Consider the following 12,714-nt stretch of genomic DNA (forward strand, 5'->3'; position numbering starts at 1 on the left):
ACTCTGGCCCCCTTCGTTAGTGCTGATATAATCATTACTGCTGTGGATGATATAGTTGACACCTGCTGTTTTCTTTGAAGCAAAATATAGTTTGTGATTATTGTTTTAACAGTTGACAACTGCTGAACTCTCTATTTCGTATTATTGGTGGTGATTAATGTTGGAGACATCATAGTGGGAATTGGGTATTTATTTTAATGCTGTGTATCCTTTGAAATCATCTTTAGTGTTGCTTACTTTGTCCATTCTGTAAGGTTCTGGGAACCAATAGATATATATAAAGTTCACAAGTTAGAGGCTTTGTTGCTGAACTAAACTCTACCAAAGACAATAAACTTTACTCCACAAGTGGAATAATGCAACTAAATCTTCAGCTATCCTTTAATACAAAGAATAAAGAAGACAAAAACCAACACTAATAATTAGAGATTATGAGTGTGAAGAGAGAGGCTACAGAACAGGAGAAAGTCCTGGCCTGCTAATCCTCCAATAGGGGATTAATATCCAGAATATACAATAAACTTAAAGCCTTAACACAAAAAAACCCCACTCCCACAAAGCATTCAGTCAATAAATGGACAAAAGAACAATACGGAAGTTTCTCAAAAGAAGAAACACAATGGGCAACACATATATGAAAAATGTTTTCCATTTTTAGAATTAGGGAAATCAAATCAAAACTGTCCTATGATTTCAAGTGACTCTAGTCAGGTTGGCAATGATCAAGAATATGAACAACAATAAATGCTGGCAAGGTTGTGGGCAGAAAGGAACACTTGTACATTGTTGGTTGTACTACAGACCAGTACGAGCACTCTGGAAAGCAGTATGGTGACTCCTCAAGGAACTAGGGATAGAACCACCATGTCATCCAGCTATCCTACTCGTTGGTATTCCCCCAAATATAAGAATCGACATACTACAATCACCTCCATGGTTATTGCAGTGCAATGCACATTAGCCAAATTATGGGATCAATCTAGATACCTGTCAGTAGATGAATGGAACAAGAAACTGTGGTATATATATGCAGTGGAGTTTGACTCAGCCATAAAAAAGAATAAAGTTATAGCCAGTAATGAATGGAAATGGAGAACATCATGCTAAGTGAAATAAGCCAACTCTGAAATCCAAACGTTGAAATTTTAGTGTTTTACACTGAAACTAGAATAACATTAAGGAAAGTGGAGGGAGCAATAGATATTACAAAGAATCAAGCAAATATAATTAATTATACCAATTAACAATTTGGTTAATTTTACTAATTAAATATAATTAATTATTAGATGAGCAAAAGGGAGTCAAGTAGAGTAGATGAAGGAGAATGTGAGAGAAGAGTTTAGATCAGAGGTAGGAGAGGGGATTCAAAAGATTGGCATTATGAGCTGAATTGATTTTCATGTATGTGTGAGTTTGTCAGGATGAACCCAGTTACAATGTTTCACTGTAAACCTTCAATAAAAAAAAATAAAAACGATTAGAGAAAGCTTCCATTTTCCAAGCACAACTAAGCCTGCCTCTCTTGGTTCAATTGTGGGTGTGGCTAGGCCTCAGTAATAAGTAGGGTTACTTTTCACATTGGCCCATGCTTAAAGTCAGACCCCAGATTTCAGAAAAATATGAACTATGATTCGTGTCTGAGTTTGTGTATATGCCACAAAGTTAAATCAGGACAGACTTTCTCACACTGTGGTCCTTCTTCCCATCTTCCTCCTGCCTCCCGGGAGGGAAAGTCTTAAGCACTGACAGGACTATAAAGTCTCTATTTCCTCTAGATCCCATAATCAGCAATTCTGGATCTGATGTGATAATGTGCTCTACCATGTGACATCAGGACACTTCAAATAAGTTTTATTATCTTGAAAAGAAGATGCCTGTGATTCTTGTAAATTTTAAGCTGAGATGCAGGCCAGGAAAGCCACAAAAATACCACATGGATTCCATGATGACTGCTGCTTTGCAGAATGTTCTTCTGTCCTGTTACAGAGGCAGGCTGGCTCACATAGATGGACATTATAGTCCAGAGTACCAATCAATGAGTTCTGTCCCAGAGGCCAGACGGTCAGTGGTGCCCAAAAGGAAGAGTCTGCAAGGGATCAGGCTGCTGAGTATGACCTGTCTTTGTTGAGCTCTGAGGTCAGGAGCAGGACTCCTCTGCATGAGGAGGACTGATATGGCCTTGACCTAGGTGTAAACTCTGGACTAGAGTTCTGAGGATATACCCTGCCTCCTGGTCCTTTATGAAGGGGGCAGAAGGTGAACTAGTGCTCAAGATCCATCAAGGATGAGAATATTGGTGAACACAGATAGAAAGGGTGCTTGGATCCTCACAGGATTCCAAGGAACCTGGACATGGGTGGTGGAGAGAAGCTGGCTGAGACTGAGATGGAAGGTCATTTGGAGTTTTGGGAGGATGGGTTCTCAGGAGACCAGACACTGCACTGGGCTCTTGCCCCATGACCGGGTATGACAGAACTCAAGTTGCATCTGGGGGTACTGAAAATTATTCCTGAAAGTCTTCATGCTTCCAAGCTGCCAGTTGTGCTGACTTGGAGAGGGAGCCATGCATGAACCACACCTTTTCAAAAGGCTCCTACCATTACCACTAGGGTGGGAATTATGTAATTTCCTTTCTAAATCTGGGTTCTTTTGTGTTTTCATATTGGCCCTGAAGGTGGGTAGGGTAGGGATGTAGGTACAGAATGAGGTAAGATGGCACTGTAGGAATGAGTTTTGTCTAGAGAGGGTCCTTTTTCCCTGGGTAGCTTAAACTCACCATCCTGCAGGCAGCTGGCATTGAACACTAATTTGGAGCCAGTATCAACAAAGCAAGGTTTTATATTCTAGAGGTGGAAGGTGGAGTGTGCCTGAGGGGAAGAATGTAAGGAATCATCAATGTGAGCAGTTCCTGCTGGACATACAGTCAGCACCTTACAGAATGTTATGCTGGTGAAGAAAGGAGGAATCCATCATTTCAGTTGCAGAGATGAACGTTTATTAAGCACCCGGCAGTCTCCCCTCAACGCCTCCACCCGGTGCACTTTGGGCCTATGTTGAAGAAAGGATGAAGATCCGTTCTGAAGCCCTCTCAGTCTTGCCCCTGGAGTTTGAAGGATTTCATTGTTTTTTTAATCCAGCGCAGAAAGCTTGAGATCCTGGTGTAGACACTTGGAGGTGTCCCCTCCTCTTCCCCAAAGGACACAATGCCCTGGGCCACATTTTCACACACAAGGGGACTTCCTGAGTCTCCCTGTGGGCAGAGAAAAGAAGCTCTTAGCTGACCAGGTTCATATCCCGCACTGCCCACTCCCCAGGTGTGTGTGGGCACTATTAGAGGGTTGTGTAGGTGAAATCAGGACCAGGGCAGTCCTCATTCAGTCTGGGGGGCTCCAGCCTGACCCTGACTATTCCCTCCAGTTGACTGATGCCTCTCCTTTTCCAGTAAGTCTCTGTTCATGAAGTGACCAAAGGGAAATCAGTCTCCAGGACCAGAGACTGAATTGGTGAAAGGCTGAGTACATAGGGGCATAAGTATTTCCCTTTGCCCTGATTCTCCTCAACTCTGCTGGGCCCAAGGCAGGGAATAGCCAATGTAGGTGAACTTACATGAAGACAATTTTTCTTCTCTTTTGGGTTCCCCACACAAATCTGGGTGGTGGAGTCATATATACTTTTGAAATGAGAGAGACATTCCTCGTCTTTTTGGATTTCCAGCTGTACTTCATGCAGTTTTGTTGTGGATGTGTTTTGGCCAATGTGTCCCCAACCGGCCAGAGTGCACACCATCCCTGGTGTAACCTGGGAATTTCTTGAGGGTAACTTGAGGAGGCTCACCTCAGCATTCAGGTTGGCCTTATTTTTCAACTAAAGGCAGATAAAGGGAATTCTGATCAACCAACAACTCACGAAAATCGACACAGACATGGGGTTGCATTCTTCATGGCACTGGGACAAGTGAAGGGGTCAATTTGACAAGGAGGGATGGAAACAAGGCCATGAGGATTTAACCCTCTAGGATTAACCTGTGTAAGACCCAGTGGAATGGCATGCCTCACCTGAAGTAACATGATGTCATTGAATGGCTTTCTTTTAAAATTTGGATGGGGGATGGCTCTTCTTATAGGGATGACCTGCTGGGTCGCCTCTTGCTCATTGATGTCATGGGCCCCCAGGATGACAGTGATGGTTCTGTTCCTAGAGCAGACAGTGAGGTAGAGTCACAGGGGATACAAGTCGGTATCCCTGAAGGAAAATGGTTGGCCCAGGGCAGGGGAGGTTGGAGTTGGGAGAAGCTACATGGGAAGAGGACTTGTGGCTGAGCATCTCTTCCCTTTGCTTCCTGGCAGCCAGGGTTGGTGCAGGTCCTAGACTATTGCAGTGTGCTCAGTCATGTACAGAACATGTACAGTCGTGCACAGAGACTGTCTCCAGGTGAGACTCTTAATTTCACATATTTGCACTCTGGTATCTGGGGCAAAACCCACCTCCTTCCCATTCAGCCTTGATCCACGTTCGCCTTTTGTATAACAAGCCACCTGCACTGACTGCTCCTCTCTCTCCATAGCTTACCTGCCCTCCACGGAGCTCTTGTCTTCAGGCCCAAAGGAGAGGATTCCCTGTGATGTTTTCTCTAGAAGGGTGAACTCACCTTTTCCAGCAGTGGGCTGCTGTTAGGACAAAGTCCTCACGAACAAGGAAACCCCCACAGCGTTTTGTTTTATTTGGAGTCTTTATATGAAGAAATGCCATGTAGGGATGGGAATGAGGCACAGCTTCCTGGCCCCCGATGATTTTCCCTGAAAGAAAAGTTCTGTCCTGCCCTTGGTGCTCATGGAGCCACAGGCTGAAGAAGAGGACACTGGGGTAAACTGCAGGGAAGGCAGGATTGAGTGTGGTGTTGTTACCCTTTAGGGGTGCTGGGTTCATTGTCCTTGTTCAGCAAAGAATTGACAAACAGGATGCAGAGACAGCAAGCAAGCAGCAGGTTTATTGCAAGAGGGACAGAGAGAGAGGTCTAAAGAGAAGGTTCCACAACATTCAGAATCTGGTGGGAGAGTTTGATCTTCTTTTATGGTCCAAGGAATTTCTCCTTTTCTTATCATCTCCCCTGTCCACCCTCTCCTCACTATTATTGATTGGTGCTGTGAATACTTCTCTTTTAGTTATTCTATTGGATTCCCCACTTAGGAGCACAAACAAAAAAATTTCTGTCTGTTTGGGTCCCTGGCTTGTGTCCTCCCGCATTTTCATCAAACAGGAAGTAACCTCACTAGAGGACCCTCTATGCTCCTTTGTTCTTGCCCTGCCCCTGGTCTCCTCACTTGCTATGTAGCCTTGGCTGGCTCAAACCTTATACATGTCCCTAGGGGAAAGGTCTAAGTAGCCAGCAGCAGCAAACATGGGCCCTGAGTGTTTGCCAGGCAGCATTCCAGGCTTGAAGAGAGACCCACAAGACTCAGATACTCCCTCTGACCAAGAGCAGGGTAGTCCTAGCTCTGTAATTCCTGCCTCAGACGTCAATGTTGACTGACAGGATTTGAGTTTGGAACAAGTAGTAAAGTCCCTACAGATCCTGGTCAGTCCTTTCTCTGAAGTGTCCCAGAATCTTCTTTCCCCTCATCTTTCCCCCTTAGTTCCCACTGAGCTCCTACTGGGTTCTGCACAGAAAGTCAGGATGCTGAGTTGTGTTTTATGTTTGTCTGTTGGAGCCAGACACCAAGTAGGTTCCCAGTAAAGGTCTTGGCTGTGTGAGGGAATGGCTCCTGATTAGCCTGTGACTGAGGTTGGAGGGGTAGTGCTGGTGAGATTGTGAGCACCAGGGACGATGGGGTCTGACAAAGCCATTGCACCCATCTGTAACTGAAAATGACCTGAGAGAACATGGGGCTGAGCCAAGGCACACGTATCTGTTAAGGGATGAGACTGCCTACAATTCTGAGATCAGATGGATCTTTGGCTTCATTCCTGGGCAGTGTGAGAATGACAAATTTGGAGAAGCAGGTGGATATTGAAGGTAGATATTAAGATATTAATTTAAAAACATAGTGGGCTTTACCTTGATTACAGAAGCCAGCCCCTTTCTCTCAGCTGCCTTTTCTTGGGGAATTGGTTATTTATGTTTTCATATGTGTTTGTGAAAGGGCCTGCTTTCCAGATTAAAGGTTATAGCTGGGAAAGGGGAAGGTGGCCACTGACTCTCATGAAAACCAGCCTTCTGCCCGGCTCCTCCTTTGTGCTCCCATCCCCATGAGGCCCACCAGTTTTTGGGTGAGGTTCACCTTGCTAAGCAGAAAGTTGCTGGAGTTGCGCCTGAGCCAGGATGGTGGGTTGTAGGGTCTGAGCAGGGCTGAGCTTGGGGTTGGGCTTCAGTTGTTGGGGATAGTCACTCACCTGCCTCTGTCCTTGGGCACAGAAGAAAGACCAACAGGAGCAGGAGTGGCTTCATCTTCCCAGGAAGGCCTCTCTGGTCAAAGATGTTGTTGTGTCCTCCTGGTCTTTAAACTCCCAGTGTTCTCCTCTGGTGTGGTGGGGGCTTTTTCATCTGAGATGATCTCACCCTTGCCTCACTGTCTGATCAAGATCTGATGGTTGAGTTAGAGTTTAGCCATGGCTTAGTTCCCACCACTCTTGATTCAGTGCTGACCACAGAAGCAGAAACAGGAACCTATGGTCACAAGATGGGGTGCTATAGGTGCTAAACATTGGCCAAAATGAGTCCTGTGGTCTCAAAATATGCTCATTTCTGTGGTTCTCATTGAATGATGATCATGGAAGGATGATAATTTGTTGAAACCATTTTCTTCATAGGATGTTGTAGATGAGATTCTTTGGCTGTGGAAGAAGACAAGAAAATATTAGTGAATAGAGAAGATGGTGGGGCTGGGGTTACAGGGATGGGCAGAATGGGGTGAGAGCAATGCTGAAGACCGTGTGCCTCAGTGACCCATGTACTCAGTGTTCAGGAAGCCCAGTTTGGTCATGGTTGCTGAGGACAGCTTGTTTCTGCTCCTGTGTGTGTCAGCAGGCTGGTCTTGAGATGCAGAGAGGGGAATAGTCTGAAGGCTCCCTGCCTCACAGGTCAGTGCTTATGCTGGCTGTCACCTGGGAACCTCCTTTCCTCTCCAGGAGGTTCTGCCAATGTGGTCTCCCTGCAGGGGTTTGTTCCTTGCAACATGATGATTGGCTTCTCCAGAGAGACCATTCACTCCTAATTGCAAGGAAGCAGAAGTTGTGTTCCTTTTCACCCAAATTTTAAAAGTCAGATGGTATCAACTCTACCATATTTCATTGCTTGCATCAATCTCAACCCCACCCAGAGTAAACAGCCAGGGACAGACCTTGTCTGTAGAGGGGGCATTAAATGATGCTGTAAGAAAAGCTGGTGGGATCGGAGACACACAGTTGCTGTCATTTAGGAAAGTGTTATCTGCCAACCACTTTGGGTGTTTGTAAAGTTGATCAGAGGAACTAAACCACTAATCCAAAGTCATCGCCTTTGGATAAGTTTGTGAGTCTGCTTTGTTTAAACCATGTGGAAATGGAAGAAGGTCTTTTCTCCCAGCGATATTCTGTTTAATAAATCAATGATACCACGTGAATTGGAATCCAATGCCAGAGAGCCAAAGTAGTAACCTTTGTGCACTGTTCAGAGATCTGCCTTTCTGAAATCCCACTACCATTTGCTACATAAATGACCCTGATGATTCCCCCTGCATGGAAAAAAAGGAAGGATCATGAACTCAGAAATATTCTTTGTTTGGAACATCTCTGTTCTTTTAAAAAAATTTGTTCTTTTTAGTGAAACATCACAGTAGAATGTTTATTTTGACAAATCATACATATATGGATTATACCTTCCCATTTTTGTAGTTGTACATGATGTGGAGTTACACAAGTCATGTATTCATATATGAACAGAAGAGAGTTATGTCTGATTCATTCTACTGTCTTTCCCATTTCCCATTCCCATCTCTCCACCATAGTCCCATTTCCCCCTGACCAATAGAGTGAACCTCCACTCCTGCCTCCCCTCTGCCTATTGTGAGTCGGCATCCACATATCAGAGTGAACATTTGGCCTTTGGTGTGTTGGGATTGGCTCATTCAGTAAGCATGATGGCCTCCCATTTCATCCATTTATTGGCAAATGGCATATTTTCTTTCTTCTTTATGACTGATATTCTATTGTGTATGTGTACCACATTTTCTTTATCCATATTTGTTGATCATTTGTTCTTCTTCTTGTTTGAAGTGTCTGTTCAGTTCCTTTGCCCATTTGTTGATTGGGTTATTTGTTTTTATGTTGTTAAGCTTTTTGTATTCTTTATATATCCTGGAGATTAATGCTCCATCTGAGTGCAGGTTTTAAAGATTTTCTTTTATTCTTTAGGCTTTCTCTTCACACTATTAATTGTTTCTTTTGCTGAGAAGAAGCTTTTGAGTTTGAATCCATCCCATATATTGATTCTTGATTTTACTCCTTGTGCTCTAGGAGTGTTATTAAGGAAATCAAATCCTAAGCCAACAGGATAAGGAATTGGGCCTGCTTTTTCTTGTATTAGGCACAGGGTCTCTGTTCTAGTACCTATGTCTTTGATCTACTTGAGTTTTGTGCAGAATAAGAGATTGGGGTCTAATTTCATTTTGTTACATATGGATATCCAGTTTTCTCAGTACCATTTGTTGAAGAGTCTATCTTTTTTCAATGTATATTTATGGTGCCTTTGTCTAGTAAGTTTAGATAACTGGGTTTCGGTGGATTTATCTGTTTTTCTTCTGTCCTTGCTATTGGTCGTCATGTCTGCTTTGGTGCCAATACCACGGTATGTTTTCAAATTTATTTTTTAATTCTAATTTGGTATATACAACAGCGGAATGCATTATAATTTATGTGACACATACAGAGCAAATTTTTCATATCTCTGGTTGTATACAAAAGGTATTCACATCATTTGTGTTTTCATACATGTACTTATGGTAATATCCATCTCATTCCACCATCTTTTCTACCTCCATGCCCCGTCCCTTTGCCTCTCACTCCTTTGCCCTTTCTTGAGTTTGTCTAATCCTCCAGTGCTCTCTCCCAACCCCACTTTTAATCAGTCCCCTTATATCAGAGAAAGTGTTTGGCATTTGTTTTTTTTTTTGGGATTGGCTAACTTCACTTAGCATTATATTGTGCAACTCCATTCATTTACCTGAGAATGCCATGACTTTATTTTCTTTACCATGATATTTTTGTTACTACAACTCTGTGGTATATAGTTTAAGCTGGTATTGTGAAACCTCCAATTTCACTTTTCTGTGGAAGATTGCTTTGGCTATTTTTGTCCTCTTATTTTTTCAATGAATTTTTGTCCTCTTATTTTTTCTATGAAGTACATCATTGAAACCTTAATTGGAATTGCATTAAATCTGTATAGTGCTTTTGGTAGTAGGGTCATTTTGAAACATTAATTTCTTCTTTAGTGTTCTATAGTATTCATTGTAGAAATCTTTCATCTGTTTTGTTAGATTGATTCCCAGATACTTTATTTTAGTTTTTTTTGTGGCAGTTGTGAATATGACAGTTTTCTCAGTTGACTTATCACTGATGTATTGTAACACGTTTGATTTATGGCTTGTTAATTTGATGTCTTGCTACTTTGCTGATTTTTTTTGAGAGTTTTAGAAGTTTTTTGGTTTTCTAAATATAGAATCATGTTGTCAGCAAATAGGGATACTTTGCGTGCTTCTTTTCCTATTTTTATCCCTTTAATTTCTTTTTTTTCTGTTTTATTCCTCTGGCTAGAGTTTCCAGGACTATGTTAAATGGAAATAGTAAAAGAGAGCATCTCTGCTTTGTTCCAGTTTTTGGAGGGAAAGCTGTCAATTTTTTTTTTTTTAATTTAGAATGATGTGGGCCTTGGATTTAGTGCAGATAGCTTTCATAATGTTGAGGTGTGTCCTACTATTTCTAGTTTTTCTAGTGTTTTGAGCATGAATGGATGCTGTATTTTGTCAAATGCTTTTTCAGCATCAATTGAGATAATCATGTTATTCTTGTCTTTAAGTCTATTGATGTGATTAATGATCTTTTTATTGATTTCCATATGTTGAACCAACCTTGCATCCCTGGGAGGAACCCCACTTGATAGTTGTGCACTAGCTTTTTAATATGTTCTCCTATGTGATTTGCCAGTATTTCATTAAGAATTTTTGCATCTATGTTCATCAGGGGGATATCGATTTGAATTTTCTTTCCTTGATATGTCTTTGTCTGGTTTTGGCATCAGGGTGTTACTAGTTTCACAGAATCAGTTTGGTGTTCCCTCCTTTTCTGTTTCATGGAATAATTTGAGAAGGATTGGTTTTAGTTCTTCTTTGAGGGTCTGTAGACCTCATCTGAGAATCTGTCTGGTCTTGGGCTTGTCTTTTTTGGTAGGCTTTTGGTGGAACATCCAATTTTCTTGCTTGAAATGGATCTGTTTAAATTTCCTATGTCCTCCTGATTCAATCTGGGTAGATAATATGTCGCTATAGATTTTTCCATGTCTTCAAGATTTTCTATTTTATTAGAGTATAAATTTTTAAGATAGCTTGTGATTTTCATCTGTATTTCAGTAGTGTGTATTGTGATATTTCCATTTTCATGGTGAATTTTAGTAATTTGAGTTTTCTCTTTCTTTCTCTTTGTTAGCTTGGCTAAGGTTTATCAATGTTATTGATTTTTATTTGGTCTATTTTAGAGAAGAATCCATATGCTGCTCATAAGAAATTATATTCTCTTGTTGAAGGATGAAATATTCTTTATATGTCAGTTAAGTCTAAATTATTGATTGTATAATTGAGTTCTATAGTTTCTTTGTTCAGCTTTTGTTGGGAAGATCTATCTAGAGATGAAAGAGGTGTGTTAAAGTCACCCGAAATTATTGTGTTGTGGTCTATTTAACTCTTGAACTTGAGAAGAGTTTGATCAATGCAGATGCTCCATTGTTCGGGGCATATATATTCATAATTGTTAAGTATTGTTGGTGTATAGTTCCCTTGAGCAGTATGTAGTGTTTTTCTTTATCCTTTTTGATTGACTTTAGTTGGAAGTCTACTTTATTTGTTATGAGGATGGAAACCCCTGCTTGCTTCTGTAGTCCATGTGAGTGGTATGATTTTTCCCAGCCTTTCATCTTCAGTCTGTGAGTGTCTTTTCCTATGAGACGAGTCTCTTGGAGGCTGTGTATTGTTGGGTCTTTTTTTTTGATCCAATCTGCTAGTCTATTTCTTTTGATTGGCGAGGTTAGGCCATGAACATTCAGGGTTATTATTGAGACATGATTTGTATTCCCAGCCATTTTTGTTATTTAACATGACTTGCTTTCTCCTCTGATTAGATTTTCCTTTTGTGTAATCCCTCCCTCTGCTGATTTTCATCATTGTTTTTCATTTCCTCTTTTTGGAATATGTTGCTGAGGATGTTCTGTAGTGCAGGCTTTCTAGTTGTAAATTCTTTTTATTACATTATCAAATCTAAAGCTTAGTTTTGCTGGATATAAGATTCTTGTTTGGCATCCATTTTCTTTCAGAGTTTGATATATGTTTTTTCCATGATCTCCTGGCTTTGAGGGTGTGGGTTGAAAAATCTCCTGAGATATGAATTGGTCTCCCCCTATATGTGATCTGATTCCTCTCTCTTGTGGTTTTTAAGATTCTATCCTTATTCTGTATGCTAGGCATTTTTATTGTAATGTGCCTTGGTATAGATCTGTTGTAATTTTGTACATTTAGTATCCTGTAAGCCTCTTGTATTTTGTTTTCCATTCATTCTTCATGCTTAGGAAATTTTCTGATATTATCTCTTTGAAGAGGTTATGCATTCCTTTGGTTTGAAACTCTGTGCCTTCCTCTATCCCAATAACTCTTAGATTTGATCTTTTGAAGCTGTCCCATAATTCTTGGATATTCTGTTCATGGTTTCTTACTATCTTTACTGTGTGATCAACTTTATTTTTCAGATTGTATACTTTGTCTTCATTATCTGATGTCTTTTTTCCAAGTGATGTAATCTGTTGGTTATGCTTTCTATTGAGTTTTTTATTTTATTTATTGTATCGTTCATTTCAATGATTTCTGATTGTTTTTTTTTTTTTTCAGAGTCTCTGTCTCTCTTTTGAAGTAATCTTTTGCTACCTGTATTTGCTCTCTTATCTCTTTGCTGGAGTGATCAATTTTTGCCTGTAATTGCTCCTTAAGGTCAATCTCTAATTCACAGGTCATTTTAAGTATGAACCTTCTGAACTTCTTCTCTGACATTTTATCAACTTCGCTGTCCTTGGGATATGTTATTATAGTATCCTGGTTTGTTTGGGGCACTTTCCGACCTTGTTTTTTATGTTGTCTATGTGTCTTCCTTTCTTGCAGTGTGGATCTGAGATGTTACAATTTCTACCCTATATTCTTGTAGTACCCATGCAGATTTTCTGTATCTCACCTTGATGTTGGGCTTCCATACCCTGCTGTTGTCCCTCAATGTATGCTACTGCATGTAAAGTTAATGGTGGCAATAGCAGAGGTAACTTGAGATAATATTTAAGGTGCCCCAAGATGGAAGCAATGTCTCACAGAGGTGGGGCTGAAAAAGTGGACCTCACACTTACTTTGGGATGCCTGCTCTGAGATGCAGCTGCTTCTAGGCTGTGTGTGTTGTCAAAAAGTTAGGGGCTACTCTGTAGGGAAGGCTATG

The 12,714-nt window shown here is 41.1% G+C and overlaps 1 protein-coding gene across 1 annotated transcript; it reads right to left on the minus strand.

The window, feature by feature from the left end:
• Positions 1 to 3,088: 3,088 nt before the first annotated feature.
• On the minus strand, positions 3,089 to 6,445 carry LOC143394611 (mast cell protease 1A-like). Its single transcript, XM_076849304.2, has 5 exons — positions 6,391 to 6,445; positions 4,649 to 4,796; positions 4,056 to 4,188; positions 3,607 to 3,864; positions 3,089 to 3,250 (listed from the first exon to the last, which is right to left on the minus strand). The coding sequence occupies exons 1-5, from the start codon at positions 6,443 to 6,445 to the stop codon at positions 3,089 to 3,091; spliced, it is 756 nt and encodes a 251-aa protein (XP_076705419.2).
• Positions 6,446 to 12,714: the final 6,269 nt, after the last annotated feature.

The sequence above is a fragment of the Callospermophilus lateralis genome, chromosome 3 (genome assembly GCF_048772815.1).
Source record: "Callospermophilus lateralis isolate mCalLat2 chromosome 3, mCalLat2.hap1, whole genome shotgun sequence".
NCBI lineage: Eukaryota > Metazoa > Chordata > Mammalia > Rodentia > Sciuridae > Callospermophilus > Callospermophilus lateralis.